This window comes from Enhydra lutris, unplaced genomic scaffold, assembly GCF_002288905.1.
Source record: "Enhydra lutris kenyoni isolate GAN:26980312 unplaced genomic scaffold, ASM228890v2 scaffoldscaffold4, whole genome shotgun sequence".
NCBI classification, from domain to species: domain Eukaryota; kingdom Metazoa; phylum Chordata; class Mammalia; order Carnivora; family Mustelidae; genus Enhydra; species Enhydra lutris.
Genome location: NW_019154088.1, coordinates 47,120,088 through 47,143,913, shown reverse-complemented (window position 1 = coordinate 47,143,913; position 23,826 = coordinate 47,120,088). Strand labels below are relative to the sequence as shown.

Below are 23,826 nucleotides of genomic sequence, written 5' to 3'. Positions count from 1 at the left end.
GAGACTCGCTTGAGTCCCGAAACAGAAGGGAGAAAGGTAGCCGAACTAGTCCGTCAGCTTTCCAGGAAGAAGTGCAGTTTCAAGAGAATAGTTTGGATTTATTTCGAATTGTTTCGGTATAACGAAAAGCCAGCTGATGGCGATTCGATAACCCAAATCTTCGGAGAAGTGACGCAGACACCTTCGCTTCAAGGAATATTGGGTCTTCTGCGTGGCCGTAGATTTCGGCCGAGTGCGCCTGCGCATAAGAGTAGCGGCGTTGAGTCAGGCAGTCAGTGGAGAAAACTGCGGTAGCGACCCTCAGACCTCGCCATGAAGACTCGCTTTAGCACCGTTGATCTCCGCGCGATACTCGCGGAGCTGAATGCCAGGTACTGGGCGATAGGTGACCAGGCTCGTGCAAGGAATGCAGAAGGCAGAGGCCAGTGCTCCAACGTGGAAGAAAGACCAGTCTGATGTTCCCCCTTAATCCTTTAGTGCTGACTTCTGCGGACTTGGCTAGGCCTGGGTGGGCGAGCGCGTGACATCTTTCCCGTGGCCTTCGGGACACCGGGGGGACCCCAGCATCCGCATGCCCCACACCCCACTCTCACGGGTTGCTTGTCTCACCAGGTCTTGTGTCAGGCTTTGGCGGGGCCCTCGCCGAGCTCTCGCCTTGTTGGCCTCAGTTTCCCCGGTCTGGCAGCAAACGTTAAGTAAAACAAGAGTCACCTGAAAGCCAGAATGCCCCAGGAGTCTTTTGCCCCAGGGGTCTCCAGAGTGGAGGCCTGATTAGACGCTTCTCCTTATTCCTAGAAGAGGGAATGTCGGCGTCCTAGCTGCAAGTAACAGATTCTAGTCTGGTTTCTATTCAGCTGTGTGAGTTTTGTCATTTTTCCAGGGTTTCATTTACCTTTTTTTTTTTTTGTTTTGTAATAAAGTGGATTAGATTGTACTATATTTCCTTTAAAATATTGGGTCATTTCAAGGACGCAGGGCATTGCCTAGTTTTCTTAGGGCTGGCATACCACTTTTGTTCATAAAAAGTTACGGTTAAGTTTTGGACTGAATGCCTGGGACCTTCAGACTCTGCTCCCTGGTTGACTCCATATCCTTAGAGTTGAAGATCCTCTCTTTCCAAGGTTCTGCTTCTGCCTTCCGCTTTAATTTCTGTGAAGTTCTATATTTCAAATGTTGTAACATGTTTCCTTTCTCTTTGCAGCTTAATAGGAATGAGAGTAAACAATGTTTATGATGTGGATAATAAGACCTATCTTATTCGTCTTCAAAAGTAAGAGCATTTTACTGGCTTGTTTTATCTTTGGTAATTAAATATGAGATTATTAATTTTTTTACTTGCACTTTTAGTCTTTTTTACTGAGTTAACATTGACAAATGCCCTAAAGAGAAATTTAACTTTTTTCTTCTACAGACCAGACTTCAAAGCTACACTTTTACTTGAATCTGGCATACGAATTCACACAACAGAATTTGAGTGGCCTAAGAATATGATGCCATCTAGTTTTGCCATGAAGGTAAATTTTACGTTATACTTGAAGCTAAATTATAAGGCCCTGAGATTGGTCACTAACGATTTAAGTTTTAAAACTTTTGGTTTTCCTTTACTATTGTGAATAAAGTAGAGATAGAGTAGAGTAGTTGATAGATAACTGGGATAAACAAAGTAGCTGTTTATTGACTTTTTCCTCTTACTCTTCGCACCCCATTGTGGTCCAAATCTTTCTGTTCCCACAGTCACTATTCTAATTTGAGCTTTCATAACATTCCCTTAAAGTCCCTTAATTACAGTCTACTTCTTGCTATGAAAACAGTTGTGTCAGACCAGGGTTAACTTTTCTAAAGCCTCCTTTTCATCAGTTTTTCATCTTTTTGTGATTCCCTAATTTCTGAACTCATATCCTATCTATATCCTCTAATTCTTGGCTTTCTATGATATGCCTTACCTCCCCTTTCCTAGTTTTCTGCGGCTCACTTTTGAGCTACCAATCTGTATTTTGTTGGAATACTCAATGACATTAGTATGTTACCAATCATATCTTTTTACTTTTCACTTTTCTCTTTGCTTTTGTTTTTTTATTAAAATTGAGATTCTGCATTTGTGGACATGTTACCTATCCATTTGTTGACATAACAGATATACTGAAAGATTATGTGGTACAGAGGAAGGACATTAGAATCAAATATACCTAACTTAGAGTCAATGATTTTGCCGCTAAATAATTTTATAACCCAGAAAAGGTACTTAACCTCTTGAAACTTAGTTTCTTTAAATGTAAAATGTGGATAATACCTCCCTCATGGGATTATTGGTGAGGATTAATTGAAGTAACATGTAAAGCACCTAACACAATGCCTGACACATATTAGGGCTCCATATGTATTAATTTCCTTCTTCCTCTCCTCCTCACTTTCCTTCAGAAATTTATTTGTTTTGGCATTGTGTTATTTCATTAGAGGCTTTACAGAGAAGAATCTTATCCCCAGCAACTTAGAATCTGTTTTGGATTACAAGTTAGGTAAGTGTTTCCCAAATCACAAGGCCTGTCACAAAATTATCAAAACTTAAAAGTTTAATATACTTAATAGTAACCCTAAATGGTTTTTTTGGGAATTATCCCTAATGGTGGCTCTTGGTATTTGTATAGCATTTTTCAAAGTAAATGAATAATGTATATTTTAAGTTGTTTAATATATCAGTGGATATGAAGAACAGTTACTTTAGTTTTAAAGATGATGTAACAGATGATAAGATACATGATACTGGGATTGTGGGAAAATCCCCAAATTAGGCTATACCAATAGGAAGCCAAATACTCTAAAAAGAGTTAGAATTTTATGAGTTAGGTGGAGCAGACAGTGTTAAGCATGTTACAAATAATTTAACTAATGCTACTGTTGTATGGCATAGTCATGCTCAGTTTGTGGTAAATCACAGTGATTGTTCCTCATTCTCGTATTTGGGGATGCCAGTTAATGCTTTGTGGCACCGAGAGTTGTTTTCATCAAGCTGCTAATAGGGAAATAAAATAAGCACTACATATGTACCATATGCCCATCTATACTCATGATAAATAATCTTCCCTTTTCTCCATTCCATGGTGTGGTTTTCTGTTCCTTTCAAGAATGCCTTTTATCTCCATTTTGACTTTATTTTTCTTGAATAAAAATACTACTGGGGGACTCTGGAAGGATTGTGATTTTCCCCTGGGGATTTAAAAATAGCCCTATATGTAGGTCACTGTTTAAATCAAAATCATTATAGACCACTCGTAAGTCAGAACTATTGAATATAGGAAGGCGAGATTGTTAGAAGTTTGAAAAGTCTTATTACATCTGCCTGAATATATTAGTACATAAAATGAGAATTTTAGTCAATTTGAACTATCAAGTCTGGGGAAGAAGTCTTGGTTATCAAAGAGTTGGCATTCTAAAATTGATTATATATTTCTTTCTTTTGATTTTTTTTTTTTAAGGTGACTTTATATTAACGTCTCTGTAAAATTTGTCTTGAATTTAAGTCTTGAAAGCATTCTATCTTACTGGTCTTGACTAAGGGGTCCTTCTAATTCAAGAATTAGAAACAATTGGAAAATTTTGGGGGGCACTACAGAGTAGTCTTATTTCTGGTCTGTATTATACTTAAATATTTGTACTAAAGGATGGTACATAAAATCTAAAGCAATAGGTGCTTACCAGGTAATTTGTGTTTGGGTTTAAAAATGTTAATTTTATTTTAATTGCTAATAAGAAAAGAACATCATGACTTAGGGATAGGAAGAATGGGATTTGATAAGGAATGGGAGTTAATACATTTGGATTTGAGCTAAGTTGATCAAAACCTTTGGAGACGGTACCAGAAAAAATCTGTCTGGGTTGGATTAATAAATTTTTGGGAATAGAAGGTAATTGGTTGTATGTAGAGGACTAACTTATATAATACCAATAAGCTCATGGTTCAGAATTTGTATTTGAAGTAGAAGATTAGTGGAAACCACTAATTAATTTTGAACACAAAGGAAATTGGGGATACTTAAAAGATGGGACTAGAAAGGGGCTTAAAAGGTTATAGTTTTGAGTGAGGACATCAGGGTAAGAAAAAGGGATTTAACAGTGGTATAAAGAAAAAAATAAATTTCTCTGTAGGTCTGTCATTGTCTTCTTAAAAAAGTATAAAATACTGCTTCAGAGTTAGTGGGGTCGTCTGAAATAAAATATTTTTCCTTAGATTATCATCTGCAAACTTTTGTTTACTACTTTTTAAATGTTATTACTGACGGTAATGAAAAGAGGAAACTTACTTACAAACCAGTATCAAACGATTAGAAATTGACTTCTGTATAAATGACTTTTTCTTCTGTTTTTCACTAGTGTCGAAAACATTTGAAGAGTCGGCGTTTGGTCAGTGCAAAACAACTTGGTGTGGATAGAATTGTAGACTTTCAATTTGGAAGTGATGAAGCTGCTTATCACTTAATCATTGAGCTCTATGATAGGGTAAGTTAAATTTGGGTAATGATAGCAAGGGTAATTGATCATTATATTGTTACTTATTTGTGCAATGCTATTGTACTGTAAAACATGGTCAGGGAATCTTCTGCCCCTTCCCTTACAGGCAACTGCAACTGTAGCCCATCTGAAGTTGATTTTTGTATGTGGTCTCAGGTAGTGGTCAATTAAAATTTGTATGATACCATCTTTTAAAAATTTTTTAAAAAACTTTTTTGTTTGGAAATGACTATGATTCACAGAAAGTTGCAAAGATATGTCAGTGTCCCTCAGTTGCTACATTTTACATAATTAGAATACAGTATCAAAATCAGGACTAGTGTGCATCTAGTTCTGTGTATTTTACCACCTTTGTAGATACATGTAACCACCACTGTAGTCAAGATACAGAATTTTCCATTACCACAGAGATCTTGGTGATACCCCTTTATGGTAATATCCACCCACCCTACTTCCTCCCACCATCCCTACCTCCTGACAACTACCAATCTGTTCTGTCTCTGTAATTTTGTCATTATATTGGGCCTTCGACAATGAGGTCAGTTTCAGAACCTTGGTTGAGAGGACATATCAGATACTCTTAAACAGGAGTTGTTAAACTGCCTGTATCCCCTTTTTATAAAGCTCGTGAGCTTAAGAATGGCTTTTATGTTTTAAAAGGGCTCTTAAAAAATAGAAAAGAAGATGCACTTGAGACCATATGTAGCCACAAATGCTAAAATGTTTACTATCTTGCCTTTTACAGAGTTAGCTTTTTTTGGTATCTTGACCCCCTGCTCTTATATAATATATTGACTCACATCATCCAAGCCGGTATTGCTTAGACAAATGCCAAAGTATATCAGGGAACCAAATTAGAATTTGTGAGACTTAATTTAATCTAGAAGCAGATGCTTCTATGAAAATAGAGTGCCAACCTGTGATCTAGGATGATCAGAATTAATCACACAGGACTAAATAAGCTGGAGAGAATCTAATTGTGGTTAATTTTTTTTTTCAGAATATTGTTAGTGTTATTTTTGTGATGAGTGTCTTATTGTACTATATGATAAAGCCCTTTGTCTTTCTCTTGATCTTAAGTAGTTCATACTTCTACAAATTGAAGTGATCTATTCCTTATATGGTAATTTACTGTCATTGGGGTTATATTTTATATGGAAGAGTAGTGTCCACAAAGCTCTCCTGAGAAACTGGTTTTGTACCTTTTTTGTGGCATGTAAGGTCCTAGCTTATTGTGAGGAAGATCACATCCGTGTAGGTTTGAGTAACTTTAAAGAGAAATTTACCTATGTTTATAGGTATACCACAGACATAGTGAGTAGTGGAGGTTTTTTTGTTTCTTTGTTTTTCTGTTTTGGTTTGGTTTCATAAGCTTTGAATTATAACCAAGTACTAACTTTTAAATCTCTGGGATAACAAACTTTTGAAAATAAAATCCCAAATTTTTTATCAGTTCTCCAGGCAGCAATAATTATTACGGCTTTAGTAACTGCTTCTTACCTTGTGGCTCTAGATTTGCTGACTGTAAGGAGATTTGTATATGTTAATTAACATTTCTTGCTGTACCTATATAAATAAATCAGGCCAAGATGCAATGAGAGTGGCTTATGTGTGTGTGTATTTGTCATCAATAATTTTGGATGTTATGATCATGAGAGGGGACTGTAAAAAAAAAAAAAAGTATCCCTTTGTCTCTTTGAAAAGAGACAAAAAGGACAAAATGTCATTTTAGTATCCCACTGAGTGCTGTCTAGTAGGCATTCCTGGGGATTATCTTTTTCCTTAAGGATGTATAGCTTTAATTTAGTATTTACTATTGGTTAGGTTTTTTTTTAAATGATTCTATAAAGGTAGATTTTAACTTGTAGCAAAGTGATAGCAGTACAAATATTTCTTGCATCATAGCAATGAAAATAATTGCATCCAGTAGAGATTCAAATTGTATCTGTCCAGAGAAAAGATATCCCCAAAGGTTGGTCTATCTTACTGCCTTGAATTGGCAATCTTATACAATCATTCTCTTAGTTACTCTAAATATTTCACTTATTTCATTTCTCTTACAACCAGTTTTACCATCTAGTTGGTTCAATTGTTAATTAAATACTCTTTTTACAGTTACAAAAGTAGTTCATTGTCTTGTGTCATCCATTGTTCCTATTGAAATCAGTGTCAGCTCTTTTGAAGGTAACCTGGCCTTTTTATCTGGATGCTTTAAAATTTTTTCTCTTCCTGTTCAGTTTTCAGTTTTGCTGTGGTGTGCCTAGTTGAGTTTTTATTTGAAACTATCTTTTGGGGATTCATAGCACTTCTAAAAATGAGTTGATGTTTTTCATCAGTTTTGGGAAATTCAGCCATACTTTCTTTGACCTGTTTTCCATCACTAATTTTATTGCTATCGGACAAGAATCATTTAGAATTGCTTTGTGTGTCTGTTTTTAGTTTCTGTTGTTTCTTTTTATTTTAATTACATTGTGTTGTCTCCTCACATGTCTGGTTATTGTATTGTGTTGCAGGCATTGAGTAGGAAAAACAATAGTAACATTGTGAGATCTGGAATGATGTTCTCTTCCTCTAGAGAAGATAATTGCTTTTTACAAGTAGCTAAAGACACAAATAATACCAGATTACCTCACTCCAGTTAAGAATTGAATTGATTAGAAGCTGGGCCTGGAGAAGCTGGTATATTTCCGATTCATCTCTTCCCCTGAGATGCAGCCTTTATGACTCACTATTCAGAGTTGGATTTACAGGGTATCCTCCCTCCCCAACTCATCTTTCACTTGGACTCTGAACTCCAGTTTTTATTCCCCTTAGTTGTCCTGTAAGTTTGTCAAAATTTATGCTCAGCTTCTCAGCCTATCAGCTACTTCTTAACAGTTAGACAAATGATCCTAGGGGAAAATTAGCCCCAAGCGTGGGATTTAACCTTTCTGAGTTTTCTTCCCCTAGGATTTGGTCCTGTAAATGTTTACTGTCTTGGTTGCATTTTTTATTTCTTCTTTTTTTTAAGATTTTATTTATTTATTAGACAGACAGCGAGAGAGGGAACACAAGCAGAGAGAGTGAGAGAGGGAGAGGCAGGCTTTCCGTGGAGACGGGAGCCCGATGCGGGGGCTCGATCCCAGAACCCTGGGATCATGCCCTGAGCCAAAGGCAGCCGTTTTGTGTATTTTGTCCAGCTTTTCTATTTCTCAGTAGGACAGTGGTTGGAATTAACCTAGTCTACCATTTAAATTAAACATGTTCTTACAAGTAGTATATGAAAACATTTTCCAGAATATAGAGAAGTACATAGAATTAAAGTGGAGGGTCTTATCATTCCTAGCCCAGACCATTTCCTCATCCCAGGGTAACCACTGTTGTGTTTGGTCTCCTATTTATGGTCTCTTTCCCTCTCCCCACCACCACACAAAAAATTTTTTTTTCATTTGGTGGGGGAAAATCTCTAGAATGTAACTAATGGCAGGCATGCTTGGGCTTTGGTCTCTCTAAGTGACCAATCATATACTAGGTATGGGTCTTTGCAGGTTGTTTTTTTTTTTTTTTCTTTTTCAGTTTGTTTGTTTAAGATTTATTTATTTGAGAGAGAGAGAATGAACATGTGGGCAGGAGTTGGGGTGATGGCGGGGAGGGGCAAGGGAGACAGAAGCCCAAGCAGACCCCCTGCTGAGCAGAGCCAGCCACAGGGCTGATCTCATGACCCTGAGATCAAGACCTGAGCTGGAGTCAAGAGTCAGACACTTAACTGACTGAGCCACCCAGGCGCCCCTTTTCTTTTTCAATTTAATTTAGACCTTAATGATGCATAAAAATTCTTTCTATACAATGACTTTGTGTAATCTTTACTGTAATTTTAAAAAATCTAAACAATCTTTTTATTTTGTAATAATTTTAGATTTATAGAAAAGTTGAAAAGGTAATACAGAAAGTTATCATATGCCCTTCATGTAGTTTTTCTTAACATTAACATCTTACGTAATCATAGTCCATGTGTCAAAACCAAGAAATTAACATTGATGCATTGCTGTTAATTAAACTGTATATTCTTTTCAGATTTTACCAGTTTTTCTAGTACATGTCCTTTTTCTATTCTGGGACTCAATCCCGAATACCCCATTGCATTTAGGGCCTTTATATTTTGAAGGGTTTGAGCAATTGGCATGCATACTGCTACGTTTCAGAGGTCCAGTTATTGATGAGTTGGAAATAGAAAATAAGGATTTTGTACATGGGAGTATGTGCTTGGGAATTTTCAGTAGTCACTGTGATATCTAAGAGAGGTAGGTTGGTTGGTGATTACAGTAAATCTTGAAGATTGCTCTTTCCTCAAACCAAGGTTTGATCTCTCAGCCTTCATGTCTGGAATTTTGATGCATGGTTTATCTAGAGTTGATCAGACCTTGGGTAAAGAGGTGATTACTACTCAGATTCATTTAAGAAAGTCAGCTTATTCATTTATAACAAAGTTTCAATTAGCAATAATCGCGCCTCGGATAAACCTCATTGGCTACGATACTGCCATAACAAAGTTTCAGTAAGAAAGACTCTGGGGAAAGTAAGTTAAGATCAGAAAGTAGTTTATTGAGTTTATCAGAGTCAAGCACAGTATTTCCCAAAGTATGTTTCTTAGATACCACCTTCCATAGCTAATAGGTGTACCTAGAAATATGGATCCCCTAGCCATTAAAATTTGAGGACCTTTGATAACAAAGTAAGATATAATTTTTTTAAACTCTAGGAGTTATCAGTGCCTTTAATATAATAATGTGATGTGTATATCCCCTAGAGAAGGATTTGTTAACTTAAAATTTCCAACTAATTTGATCACAGAATTTTTTTAGAGGGGGGGAACCATCTTACAGAAGAGTTTTGGGAAACCTTGATTTAGGGAAAAAAACACTTCCAGGGAAGTAACTGCCTTGGGATCTGTCAGATGGTCTTGGTAACTGCACATTTTGATTCAACAAACATTTATTAAGTACCTTCTCTGTGGCAGGCTCTATGGCTGGGCCTGTTTTTCAAGTTGTATATTCCTGAATTAGACACTGTATGGCCATTTTCCAAGCTCCCAACTTTACCTTCTTCTGTTAACTTTTATGTTAAGTTAAATGCATGAATGCTTTGAAGTCAGAACTTTCAGGAGTAGGTATTACTCTTTCAACACCTAGTAACTCTGGTTAATCAAGGTTAATGGTGGTCCTGTTGACGCCACTAATCTTGCAGCCTGTCTTCCCCAATGTGAGACTCGGGCTACTCTTACTATCTTCTCTGACCAACTTCAAATTAGTTGCTAAAGCATTTGTGATTCCCTACATGGATGCTTCTTTGTATTTTTTTTTTTTTAAGATTTTATTTATTTATTTGACAGAGGCACAGGGAGAGAGGGAACAGAAGAGAGGAAGTGAGAGAAGCAGGCTTCCTGCTGAGCAGGGAGCCTGATGTAGGGCTTGATCCCAGGACTCTGGGATCATGACCTGAGCTGAAGGCAGACACTTAATGACTGAGACACCCAGGCGCCCCAGGTATTTTAACTCTATGACAACCCGTGTCTTTGCTGCCTATGATAAATTTGGAAGGCTGTATTCTTTGGGCAGTTTTACTTTCATTAAGTTTCTCCCTTCTTCGCCTGGGTGGCTGAGTCGGTTAAGCACTTGACTCTTGGTTTAGGCTGGGGTCATGGTTTTGAGGTTGTGGGATTGAGCTCCATGTCTGGCTCTGTGCTCAGTTGCAGAGTCTGCTTCAGATTCTCTCTACCTCTTCCTCACCTGCACTCTCTCTCTCAAATAAATAAAATCTTAAAAAATAGTTCCCGGGGTGCCTGCGTGGCTCAGTGGGTTAATAAACCTCTGCCTTTGGCTCAGGTCATGATCCCAGGGTCCTGGGATTGAGCCCCACATTGGGCTCTCTGCTCAGCAGGGAGCCTGCTTCCCCCTCTCTCTCTGCCTGCCTCTCTGCTGCTTGTCATCTCTGTCAGATAAATAAATAAAATCTTAAAAAAAAAAAAAGTTTCCCCATTTTTTTATTGAAAAGATTATGTAACAATATTAAATTTTAAGAAGTCTTTTTAATCTTTTAATATTTTCATTTTCCCATGTATTTGCTTTCCACTTCCTAGGATACAGAGGTGTTTTTTTTTTTTTTTGTCTTGTTATTTTTTACTTAATCTAGATTATAAACATTCCTCTACTTTTTCAAGACATAGTTTTCATAAGTTAACAGGTTTTAAATAGTTATGTTGATATATCATAATTCAGCAATTTCCCTAATTTTTACCTTTAGGCCATTGCTAGTTTTTTCTGTTGTAAATAAACTTCAAAAGCTACATGCTTAAAGATATTTATTGGTTTTATTGAGTTATTATTACATTAGGCTACATTATAAGTGTGGAATTACTTGGATAGAGGGTATAACTATCTTTAGTCATTTTGCCTCATAACTATTGCTATCAAAAGAAAAATATCTCTTCACTTAGCTCTGAAATACCTGTTCTGAATTGTTCTGAGTAAGATACAGTATTTATAGACCTGCCTCATACAAGGTCAGCAGTTAGTTCAACTGGTGGTCATCAAGGTGTTAATTGACTACAGGTTTCCCCTACTGTCCAAAAGTAGAGACATTCTTGTGAAACCTTTTCTAAGCTGAAATAGTGTAAAGCAAAGACACAGTTGCCATCAATTTATGTGGAAAAAATTTTGAGCATTCCAAGACCCAAAAAATAACTTCTCTTAGGCTTTTCTTTTTTTCTTAAGACAATTTTAAAAAATTATTTTTATTAACATATAATGTATTATTTGCCCCGGGGTATAGGTCTGTGAATCGTCAGGCTTACACATTTCACAGCACTCACCATAGCACATTCCCTCCCCAATGTCCATAACCCAGCCACCCTATTCCCCCACCCCCACCCCCCAGCAACCCTCAGTTTGTTTTATGAGATTAAGAGTCTCCTATGGTTAAGACTATTTTTTAAATGATTTTATTTATTTATTTGAGAGAGAAATAGCGAGAGAGAGCATGAGCTGGGAGGGAGGGAGAAGCAGGCTCCCTGATGTGGGGCTCAATCCGAGGACCCTGCGATCATGATCTGAGCTGAAGGCAGACACTTAACTGACTGAGCCACCTAGGCACCCCAGGCTCTTCTGATTTAAGTTGTGTCTTACTAATACTTGCACAAAATAAGTAGAGATAAAGCACAGATAGTTCAAAGCTTTGATCACTTGATGCGGAGATGCTGAGGGTAATTCTGTGCAATCAGTGATACCACCTTTTACTGCTTGGGGTATGTGCTGATTCTATAACAGATCACTGCAAAACACACTGAGTGCTTTTTTTTTTTTTTTTTTGCCTTTTTTTCATAAAAGTGAAAATCCTTTTCGGATTTCTTTTGGTTAGTGAAAACGGATACTAATGTAGGTCTTTTATAAGAAAGCCAATTCCAAAAACTGGGAGTAACTCTGTTGTGCTTCTAATAGTGACTTCTGTAGAACCATCAGACAATGAGTTTAAAGTTGCTGTGCATTCCTTCATTATGTTTCAAACTTGGGGTACTTTATTTGCTCATCTTACTTCACAGTCTGTGCTGTGCAAATGTAAAAGAGCAGTGTTTAGATGTGACTTAAATGTTTCTTGCTTGTAACTTCATTTCTGTAGCTTTGATTAAGTTTTTAAGAGACTGCATTTTTTCTCACTTTTTTTAAAAAGGATTTTATTTATTTATTTGAGACAGAAAGATAGATAGAGAGAGAGAGAGCGAGCGAGCATCAGCAAGGGGAAATGCAGAGGGAGAGGGAGAAGCAGACTCCCTGCTGAGCCAGGAGCCTGATGTGGGGCTGAATCCCAGGACACTGGGATCATGACCTGAGCCGAAGGCAGACGCTTAACCAACTGAGCCACCCAGGCGCCCTTTTTACTCACTTTTTACGAAGTTTTAAGAATGATTTGGGAAAAGCAGTAAATTATATTTTATTCTATTACAGGGAAACATTGTTCTTACAGATTATGAGTACCTAATTTTGAATATCCTGAGATTTCGAACTGATGAGTCAGATGATGTTAAATTTGCTGTTCGTGAACGCTATCCAGTTGATCATGCTAGAGCTGCTGAGCCTTTGCTTACCTTGGAAAGGTAACATGTTTTATTTAAGCTCATTTCATAATGTATTAGAAGGTAAAATAGGTCATAGGTCAAAATATGAATGAACTGTCAACATCAGAAAAAATATTTTGTTTACTTGCATACAGTAAGTACGTTTGGATTGCTTGAACTACATAAATGCATATAAGCAACTAAGCTTCATTTGTAGGTAGCAAATGTAAGTCTTTTTATCTAAGTCTGGTGTTAGTTCAGATGTTTATGATTTCTTGGTAAAGTGAGGGGACTTATTAGCTATTCTGTGAGAAGACAGATGTCTGTCTTGGGCAGAGTGCAAATGGAAATGGTTTAGCTAAGAAAAGGGAGTACTGTAGGATAAGGTGCTGATTTTAACTGTACTCTTCTGGCTGAAAGGTTTTGCTGGCTAATAGCTATAGGAGAGCTTCTGGAAGTGTAGCATGCATCACATTCACCTGGAGGGCTTAATAAAACATAATTGCTGCCCCTGCTTTCAGTGTCTGAATCAGTGGATCTGAGATAGGCCCAGGAATTTACATTTCTAACAAGTTCTCAGGTTATGCTGATGCTGCTGATCTGGGGACTAGAGCGGCCCGCAGCATCGGTAAGAGTTCCTACCAAGTGCATAATTAGGTAAAGCCATTCCAGGTATTGAGATGTATCACCAGGTTCTACAGTCATTTACCTGTTAACATGAAAACATCACTTACCTGTCATGTATGAACACACTGGCAGTAAGCAATATGACTTAGTTGAGAAAGTATTGATTTTTCTTAGAAAATTTGGTTTCACGTCCCAGTCTGCTGCTCAGGAACCTACTACCCTTGGATAAATTACTTTTACAATTCATTTTCTTACCTACAAAGTGAACTAATTCCTCTTGTACTTGAGTACCCTGATGATCAGGCAATTTGATGTATATGAAAGTATTATGAATATGAATATTGCTGTTTGTTAAATACAAAGTAGTAAGAGGCATGTCAATTTTGTTTTCACAGATTGACTGAAATAATAGCCAGTGCACCTAAGGGTGAACTACTGAAGAGAGTTCTTAACCCATTACTTCGTGAGTAATCCTAAATAGAGCAGTGAAAAAGCAGGTTTTTCTTTCTCCCTTTTATTTATTTATTTTTATTTTTTATAATTTTTTATTTTTTTATTAACATATAATGTATTATTAGAGCAGTGAAATGTTTGCATGAAAATGTAGTTTTCAGGATTCCCTTAAGAAATTAGAAGTCATTAAAAGTTATCTCTGCAGCTTTCCAGCAGTTAGTATAGCACACATAAAATTTGCAAGTTGGGATTTTTTATTAATTTAGTCTATTAACATTAGCCAGTTTTTGGATATTAAAACTATCTTTTCATTCCTGATTTATGTCCTTAATATGTGGCTCAACTCCATTAAATTTCTATAACTTAGGCACTGACTTCTATAATTGTATTACAGTCTCAAATTTTTTAAGTACCTGAATTGTTATTTCTTTCTTTCTTTCTTTTTTTTTTTTTTTAAGATTTTATTTATTTGACAGACAGAGATCACAAGTAGGCAGAGAGGCAGCCAGAGAGAGAGGAGGGAAACCTGATGCAGGGCTCCATCCCAGGACCCTGGGATCATGACCTGAGCCAAAAGCAGAGGCTTTAACCCACTGAGCTACCCAGGCACCCCTTGAATTGTTATTTCTAATAACATTCAAAATAAGTAAACTAAAAAAAAAAAAAAATCTTAAAAAGCAAAATAAGTAAATTGTCATTTTCACTGCCTACTGTTATTGAGTAGATATTTATATTGGGATAAAAATTTTGAATTATATTTTGAATTTTAAACTTTATAGGAAAATACTAAAAATGATACCCTCTGCTTTTACAGCCTATGGACCAGCTCTCATTGAACACTGTCTTATAGAAAATGGATTCTCTGGCAATGTCAAAGTGGATGAAAAATTTGAAAGCAAAGGTATCCCTGCATGCTACAAGTCCATTTTCATTTATTTCCTTTTTTAAAACTATGAAAATTCTGAGAAAATAATAAAAGTGAGCAGGTAGTTAAACATTTGACCTGTGAATGTTCTATCCATATCGTATTCCCAGCTTCTTACACTGATGTGGCCCTTTTATCTTATTTTTTTTTTTCTTTTTAAGATTTTATTTATTTATTTGAGAGAAAGAGAAAGCATGAGCAGGAGGAGGGGCAGAGGGAGAAGTAGGCTTCCCACTGAAGAGATAGCCCAATGTGGGGCTCAATCCCAGGACCCTGGGATCATGACATGAGCCAAGGGCAGATTGTTAACTGACTGAGCCACCCAGGTGCCCCACTTTTATCCTTAAAGATTTTATTTATTTGGGACAGAGTGAGAGAGCACAAGCTGTGGGTGAGGGGTACAGAGGGAGAGGGAGAAGCAGACTCCCCACTGAGCAGGCTTGATCCCAGGGCCCTGGGATCATTACCTGAGCTGAAGGCAGATGATTAATAGACTGAGCCACCCAGGTGCCACCCTAATGTGGCACTTTATCCCTAGTAACTCACAGTTCAGTCTCTACCTTATTACCTTTCAACTTTAGAATAGTTTCTCTTCCTCTACCTAAATATTTGAAGTGGTTATCAAACAATAGTCTCTGGTACAGGCTTGAAGGAGTTGAATTATTCACCTTCTGACTAGGAAGTTAGAGTGCTTTTAGAAATAGCATTATGCATGCATTTTAATTCTGAAAGAACTGTAATGTAGCTATATGATGAATTAGGCTTTTGTAATTACTTAAGGGAACCTAACTAAATTGCCAGATTAGGATAGTAAAAATTAGAGGAAATACAAGGGAAATGGAAGACTTGGTCTTTGACAAATTTATCTGCAGATTCTCATGTAAAATTTTAAAAAGTCCTTCTTCATGTTTATATTTTGGGATTATGTATATATAATTTAAGGTTTAGGGATAGTATTTTTTTTTAAAGATTCTTTTTTTTTTATTTTTAAGATTTAATTTATTTATTTGACACAGAGAGAGAGATCACAAGTAGGCAGAGAGTCAGGCAGAGAGAGAGAGAGAGAAGGGAAGCAGGCTCCCTACTGAGCAGAGAGCCTGATGCAGGGCTTGATCCCAGGACCTTGGGATCATGACCTGAGCCGAAGGCAGAGGCTTTAACCCACTGAGCCACCCAGGTGACCCGGGATAGTAATTTTTACTGTAAATGTTTTTATGTTTAAAATTACAAGTTAAGGCTGCCTGGGCGGTTCATTCAGTTAAGCGTCTGCCTTCACCTGAGGTCATGGTCTCAGGATAGAGTCCCACATCGGGCTTCCCACTCAGCAGGGAGTCTGCTTCTCCCTCTGACCTTCTCCCTTCTCATGCTCTCTCTCTGTAATAAATAAAATTTAAAAAAAAAATACAAGTTAAATGTTTTAGTGAATGCTTTAGTACTTAAAATGTGAATTCAGTGCAATCCTGATCAAAATGCCAACAGGTGGTATTGTTTTTGCAGTTGTAGAGTTTTGTTTCAAATCTGATATTCTTGTGGAATAAAAGCATGTGAAGTGTGGAAAACTCTGGAAAATAATAGTATAATTATAATAATATATTAATAATAATATAATAATAATAAGTTATAATATAAAGTTATAATAATAGTGGAGAATAACCATTTCATACATTAAAATATATTAAGAATCTAACAGTTTTTGAAGAAATACAAAATAAACAATTCAGAGACAGGCCCAAATACATAAGGAAATTTAGTATATGAACAAAATACCCTTAAGATCATGAGGGGGAAAAATGATTCAGTAAAAAGCTATTGGAATCACTAGCTGGCCAAAACACGTCCTTAATTATATCTACTGATTGCAAACATGAAATAACTATATATGCTTTTCTCGAACATTTTTTATTATTCCATCAACACTTTTCTGTTTTATACATGGTTGTTTAATAGTTGTTAATTGACATTTGATTGGCACTCCTTTTTTCCATTTTTATTCTGTAGATATTGAAAAAATACTTGTTTGTCTGCAGCAAGCAGAAGACTACGTGAAAACAACATCCAACTTCAGTGGAAAGGTAGTACCACATATACTTACTGTATATTGTTGTGGTTCTGTTTATTTAGATTTTCAGAATTTAGGTTCATTAAGGATCACTACCTTTAAGTGTTTTGTTGTAACTTGGAAATTCAACATCTATAATATGGTTATTCTAGGGTTTGTTTTTTTTTTTAAATTCATGTTGGGTTTATAATTTTTCTTCTGTTTCTTTTGTAGAAAGTATTAGGTCCAGTCATTACTGGTATACCAGGAAAGTTGAGGGATTTGAAAATATATCCTCTTAGGTTGATTTTTAGATAGAGGAGCATATTTTAATTTGCTAGTGCTTTTTTAAAAATTAGTGATTTACATCACTATTTTTTATATTTAAAATTTCTTTTAATTTATATTCAGTTAGCCAACATATAGAACATCATTAGTTTCAGATGTAGAATTCAGTAATTCATCAGTTGCGTATAACACCCAATGCTCATCACACCATGTGCCCTTCTTAAAGCCCATCACCCAGTTACCCCATCTCCTACCCACATCCCCTCCAGCAACCCTCAGTTTCTTTCCTCAGTTAAGAGTCTCTCTTGGTTTGTCTCCCTCTCTGATTTCTACCCATTCCTCTACATTACTCTAATAGGCAAATATCCTCTGAATTATCTCATACCTTCTTTTTCTTCTGTATTCGAAGTATAACTTTATTTATAACAGAAGTTCAGAAAAAAGTTCTGATTAATTACACCTAAATTCAGTGCAAATATGCTTGCTCAGTTTTTTAAATGAATTAAAATTTCCTACCAACAAAGTGAATCTAAGACTTTCTACTGGAAGTAAAATGCTTCTGGTTGTTTTCAAAGTTGCAGAACATCTAAAAGTGGAAAGAAAAAAGTGTAGTGTACACGTATAATCCCACCATTTTATCAAATCACTAGTTTTCATTTTCTTCCTTATTTTTTCTTGTCCATATGAAAAAGTATTATTTAATAATACTTAGTCTAGAAACATCATTTAAGAATTGATGCAATCAATAGACAAATGCAGCAGATTATTTAAAACTGGAATAATCTTATAAGTTAAATTAATAAAATTTATATCAGTCGTGGAAAGTAAATCTTTGTTAACTATGAAGAGAAAGAGTTTTAATATTGGATTTTTGTAGGGGTACATCATTCAGAAAAGAGAAATAAAACCAAGCTTGGAAGTAGATAAACCGACTGAAGACATACTCACGTAAGCATGTAGGCATGAGTCAATTTGCTTTGGATGTTTATTAATGTTCTTGAATGATATAATAAATATGTTTTACAGGTATGAGGAATTTCATCCTTTCTTGTTTTCTCAACATTCACAATGTCCATATATAGAATTTGAATCATTTGACAAGGTGGGTTTTCCAATTCTGTTTTTTGACCAGTTAGCACAATATGAGTTATTAAATTAATACCAACTTGCTTTGATTGCTAAATTGAAAATATTTTTGGGTTTACAGTCTATGTGAATCTGGACATTAAAAATCAATGCAGTCACAAATAAAAACTATTGAAAAGTTTTGTTGACATCTTATTTCAAGATGAAGGACCAAAGATTTTAACTTAAGTTGATTCTGTCTGTTTATCTATATGATACATTTACTGGGAATCTGTTCAAGTTCTTTGAGTACTGTTATAACATAAAATGGACTCTAAAACTCTATGTATGTAAGTTGAAGTAGAGACCATGTTTTTTTTTTTTTAAACTAGTCATTATCTTTTTTTTTTTTTCCTAATAAGGCTGTGGATGAATTTTATTCCAAGATAGAAGGTCAGAAAATAGATTTAAAAGCTTTACAACAGGTATGGTATTGCTGAAAACATTTATATTAAACCAGCTAGCCTTAGTGTGGTTTGCTGTGTAAATGATGCTTTCATAATAGAAATGGGCAGCCTTTCAGAAGTGGTATGGGAATGCCCTGATCCCTTGGTTTATTGATAAAGGTCCAGGGGAGGTCTCATTGTTGAAAAGCATTCCCTCATTTGTTCCATCAGTATGTCAGATATTCTGCAAAATGCAAAATACAGTGGGAAGGTGGGCCTGTTATTTATTCCTTAGTATAATTTGCGTTATTACAGCAACCCGAAGCTTCTCAAACTTTACTGTTAAGGGAATACTATTCCAAGGAGATTTTTAAATAGGCCAAAAGAGAGGGAAATGTCCTTTCTGTACAATTTAATCATATTTATCATTAAACTGTTTTTTTCTAAGTGGGCTAACTGCAGGAGAGTTTAATACGGTGTTTCCCCAGCACATTTGACCACGGTTTTGGAGCATTGCTGCAGAATAGCTTCAGAAATTAGCCACAGTCACTCTTGATTTGAAGGGGATTTGATTTTTCAAAAATATTAAGTAGGGGGACCTGGGTGGCTCAGTCATTAAGCATCTGCCTTCGGCTCAGGTCATGATCCCAGGGTCCTGGGATCAAGCCCCGAATCAGGCCACGTGCTCAGCGGGAAGCCTGCTTCTCCCTCTCCCCTGGTTTGTGTTCCCCCCTCGCTATCTCTCTGTCAAATAAATAAGTAAAATCTTAAAAAATATATTAACAGGTAAAGTCTTGAAATATGTGTGCAAAAATTTGAAATTATGTGAATCCCTATACCCTCCCTCTATTGAATAAAATTAAACAGCACAATTTCAAAGCAGGTGGATTGAATGAATTAAATAGTGTTACTGCCACACGGTGGCAGTACATGAACCAGTACAGTTATTTCATGGAACCATTGAATGGCATGTTTTTATGTGCATCAGAATATCCATGAATTATTTTAGTGATCACTGTGTTCTTCTAATAGTCACTGTTGTGTTTTTAAATTTTTTTTTAAATTTTATTTATCAGAGAGAGAGCGAGAGAGCACAGGCAGGGGGAGGGGCAGAGGGAGAGGAGAAGCAAACTCTCCTCTAAGCAGGGGCCCAGTTTGGGACTTGATTCCAGGACCCTTAGCCAAAGGCAGATGCTTAACTGACTGAGCCACCCAGGTGTCCTCCACGTCCCCCTTTTCTTAAAAAATTTTTTCTTAAGATTTTATTTATAGTCTTCATTCTTAAAATTCAGATTTTTAACTAACTTATTTATTTTAAAGATTTTATTTATTTATTTGTCAGGGAGAGCAGGAAACAGAGAGCGAGCATAAACAGGGAAGCAGCAGGCAGAGGGAGAAGCAAGCTCCCTCCTGAGCAAGGAGCCCAATGCAGGACTCTATCCCAGAACCCTGAAATCATGACCTGAGCCAAAGGCAGAGCTTAACTGACTGAACCACCCAGGTGTCCCAATTCAAATTTTTTAAATATCCAGCATTCAAACATTCACTAATTGGTGATGTTATTGCTGGTGTTAGAAAACTTGCTCCAAATCTGTCAACTTGAAATGTAAATGATACATGATAAAATGCTATATAGAAGGTAAATGAATACCATGAGCCTTTGTGGCATTAATTTAGGAAAAAGAGTACTCTGTAGAGATGATGATGAGAAAATTAAAGGAGCAATAAAATAAAAAGAAGCTATTTTGGTAATTTATGTTCTTTAAGAATGCATTTCCCCAAAACTTCACTTTTATGTGTTAGGAAGACAGTGTCTTGAATTTTGCCTTGAATAATGCAGGGGCGTTAGGGGCTTATATTACATACAGTGTCACCAGTAATCAAAATGCCTTCTTATATAGGGAAGGGGAAGTGGGTAGACAGGAGAGGTAATTTGAGAGCTTGAAACACTTTGGGGTAGGATAGACCTGGGAGGTGGGCTATAGGAACCTTCGCTAGCAAGGTGACAATATTTAGGGGGCTGAAGTGGAGGTGGGATGGTGAGTTTCAGGACAGAAGAGAGAAAAGGTACAAAAAGGCATGAGAAATCTAATTTTTAAAAATCTGTTTTGTCTACAAAAGGAAAAACAAGCATTGAAGAAATTAGATAACGTCCGAAAGGATCATGAAAACCGATTAGAAGCTCTTCAGCAGGCTCAGGTATTATGTTTAGCTTTTTCAGTTTTCATAAATGGTAACTTTAAAAAAAATGATGAATTTAAATACAACACTGTGTGTTAACTAAGTGGAATTAAAAACTGAAGAAATGGTAACTTTAACTGGCTTTATAGTAAACATTTTTGTTTATTTCTTAAGGAAATAGACAAGCTTAAAGGAGAGCTCATAGAAATGAACCTACAAATAGTTGACAGAGCCATTCAGGTTGTTCGAAGTGCTTTAGCCAACCAGATAGATTGGACAGAAATTGGGTTAATTGTGAAAGAAGCCCAAGCTCAAGGAGACCCAGTTGCAAATGCAATTAAAGAATTAAAACTACAAACAAATCATGTTACAATGCTACTAAGGTAAGTTTGATTCTTAGTTAAGCCGTTCATGTTTGTTTTCAGTTTGCTATTTAATTGTTCACTGTATTCATTTAAAATTTTTTCTCTTTTATTTGGAAATTTATCCTCAGAGATAAAGGAAAAACAATTTACATTGAGATGAGACACCTATTTAATTTTTTAAAAGATTTTATTTAGAGAGTGAGAGAGTGTGAGCATATGCATGGACACACATGGGGTTGGATGAAGAAGGAGAGAGAATCCGAAGCAGCCTCCATGCCGAGCGTGGAGCCCATCATGGGGCTCAGTATCATGACCCTGAGATCACGACCTGAGCCAAAACCAAGAGTTAGGCACTTAACCGACTGTGCCACTTAGTGTCCCCCCCAAATGCACCTATTTAAATATTGTAAACCATCTATAATGTAATTGAGGAAAAAAAATTGAAAACAAAGTGATGTCATTGACATTAGTGAAATACTATTGAATATTTTTAATAGAAATCCATACTTATTATCAGAGGAGGAAGATGACGATGTTGATGGTGACATCAGTGTTGAAAAAAATGAAACTGAACCACCAAAAGGAAAAAAGAAAAAGCAGAAGAATAAACAGCTGCAGAAGCCTCAGAAAAATAGGCCATTACTTGTTGATGTTGATCTCAGCTTGTCAGCATATGCCAATGCCAAAAAGTAAGTGTTAAATATAAGTATGAATTGTAGGTAAAATACTATCTGCAATAAATCAGTTAGGATATTAAGGATAATATATGTATATATGTTTTGTATGTAGTGCTTTTGGGTGAAAACACTTTCAGATCTCATTTTGTGCATTATACAACTTTGTTTTCATAGGGAACATATAAAATAAAGATGGGTAATGCACAAAACTTGTTTCGTATGATTTGAGAATCTAAAATAAGATAAAATAAATAGAAAGCTAAAGAATAAAGATTTTACTTAAAATTAAGAGAAATATATTTTTCTAGATACTATGATCACAAGAGGTATGCTGCTAAGAAAACACAAAAGACCGTTGAAGCTGCTGAAAAGGTACTTAGTATTTCTTAGAGTGAACGTGAATTGTTTTTCTCTGCTTTAACTTAATGGCCCTAATTATTTCTTCTATTTAAATGAGGGTTTCTAATTCAGAAATATCTTTCAAATTTGATTTTGCTTTAAATATGTGTATTTCCAGTATTTATTTTCTTCCCCAAACCTCCTTCGCAGTCTTCCCTGTCTCAGTAAATAGTGCTTTCTTTTTTCCCTTTACTTGGCTTAAAAATGTTGGACTCATCCTAGACCCTTTGCTCATAAACCGTATCCATTCCCTCATCAGCATATCCGTGTAGCTTTTCTTAAAGGGTGTAACCAGAATCTGGCCACTAATTAGTCCAGGCCCCCATAATCTCTGTTCACATGGTCTGTAATAATAGCCTCTTCCTGGGTCTCTCTCATTCCACCCTTCTCCCCCTGTAGTTTGTTCCTCACACAGCAGCCATAGTGATCTTTTTAAATAAAAAATAAAATTATTTCTGTCTGTTCAAAATCCAGTTGCTTCCCATCTTACTTAAGACAGTTCAGGGGTGCCTCGGTGGTATAGTCTGTTAAGCATCAGACTCCTGGTTTTGGCTCAGGTCATGATCTTAGAGTTGTGAGATCGAACCCCATGTCAGGCTCTGTGCTCAGCCTGGAGTTCGCTTGGGTTTCTCTCTCCCTCTCCTACTGCTGTCCGCCCCCACCCCTTGGCCACTCTCTCAAATAAAAACAAAATAAAACAAGACAGTTCAAAGCCCTTCTTCTGTCCTAAAGGCCCTACATGATCTGCTCCCCTCCCATCTAATCACCTGCACTCCTTTTGCTACACTCTTTCCAGCTACAATGGGAATTTAGCTGTCCCTGCAACTGACCCACGCTGCCTTCTCAGGGCATATGTGCTTGCTGCTCTTTCTTTTGAGAATGTTCTTCCGTCAGAATTTCCATGGTTTGATCCCTCCATTCATTGGCATGTTTTCTAAAATGAGACTTGATGAAACCTTTCTTGACCACTCTTACTAAAAGTAGTACTATTCTCAATCACTCCCTCTCTGCTTTATTTTTCTTCTTAAAAAACACCCCTTCCAGGGCCCCTGGGTGTCTCAGTTGTTAAGCATCTGCCTTCAGCTCGGGTCATGATCCCAGAGTCCTGGGATTGAGCCCCGCATCGGGCTCCCTTCTCAGCAAGAAGCCTGCTTCTCCCTTGCCCGCTCCCCCTGCTTGAGTTTCCCTTCTCTCTGTGTCTCTCTCTGTCAAATAAATAAAATCTTAAGAAAAAAAAAAAAACAACAAAAAACCTTCCCAGCATATGTTTATTTGTCTTCCCTCTAGAATACAGGTTGTATGAAAGTAGTATCTTTGTTTTATTCATTACATTGTCCCAGCCCCTGGAATATTGCCTGGAACAGAGTAACATTAATATCTGTTAAATGAGTGGCCTTCATGACTTGGCCCTCTGTTTGCCTCTCCAGCCTCATTTCTTGACATTTTTACCTTGAGCACTACTTTCTGATCAAGCTGGCCTTTTCTTTTTTTGCTTACAGTGCTCTTCTTCCTATTTTTGCCTTGATAATTCTATTAACCTTTCAGGCTTCAGCCCAAATGCCATTTCCTCAGAAATACCTTGTTTGACTTAAGCAGTTATAAATTAGTTTCCCTTGTTTACTCTCACAGCATCCCTAGAAGTGATTAACCTATGTTTTATTTGAATAATTATGTGTTTTATATTTGTATCTTCCCTAGACCCCCTGGTGGGGTGGGGGTGAGAACTTTGTCTTGTTCACTTGTGTGTCTCAGCATCAAGTCCAGAACCTA

At 36.5% G+C, this 23,826-nt stretch overlaps 1 protein-coding gene across 3 annotated transcripts in view; it reads left to right on the top strand.

Moving 5' to 3' along the window:
• Window positions 1-235: 235 nt before the first annotated feature.
• Window positions 236-23,826, top strand: part of LOC111162209 (nuclear export mediator factor) — a 51,147-nt gene continuing 27,556 nt past the window's right edge. For 2 of the 3 annotated variants that reach the window (XM_022526443.1, XM_022526452.1), the window contains exons 1-15: window positions 236-371; window positions 1,202-1,270; window positions 1,412-1,514; window positions 4,369-4,494; window positions 12,483-12,631; window positions 13,615-13,682; window positions 14,487-14,573; window positions 16,596-16,669; window positions 17,801-17,871; window positions 17,950-18,025; window positions 18,411-18,473; window positions 20,556-20,633; window positions 20,790-20,998; window positions 21,478-21,669; window positions 21,966-22,029. In XM_022526443.1, coding sequence (XP_022382151.1) covers window positions 313-371; window positions 1,202-1,270; window positions 1,412-1,514; window positions 4,369-4,494; window positions 12,483-12,631; window positions 13,615-13,682; window positions 14,487-14,573; window positions 16,596-16,669; window positions 17,801-17,871; window positions 17,950-18,025; window positions 18,411-18,473; window positions 20,556-20,633; window positions 20,790-20,998; window positions 21,478-21,669; window positions 21,966-22,029 — 1,488 coding nt within the window. In that variant the 5' untranslated portion in view covers window positions 236-312. The remainder of the gene's footprint in view (window positions 372-1,201; window positions 1,271-1,411; window positions 1,515-4,368; window positions 4,495-12,482; window positions 12,632-13,614; window positions 13,683-14,486; window positions 14,574-16,595; window positions 16,670-17,800; window positions 17,872-17,949; window positions 18,026-18,410; window positions 18,474-20,555; window positions 20,634-20,789; window positions 20,999-21,477; window positions 21,670-21,965; window positions 22,030-23,826) is intronic. The other variant, XM_022526461.1, reaches the window with a different exon arrangement.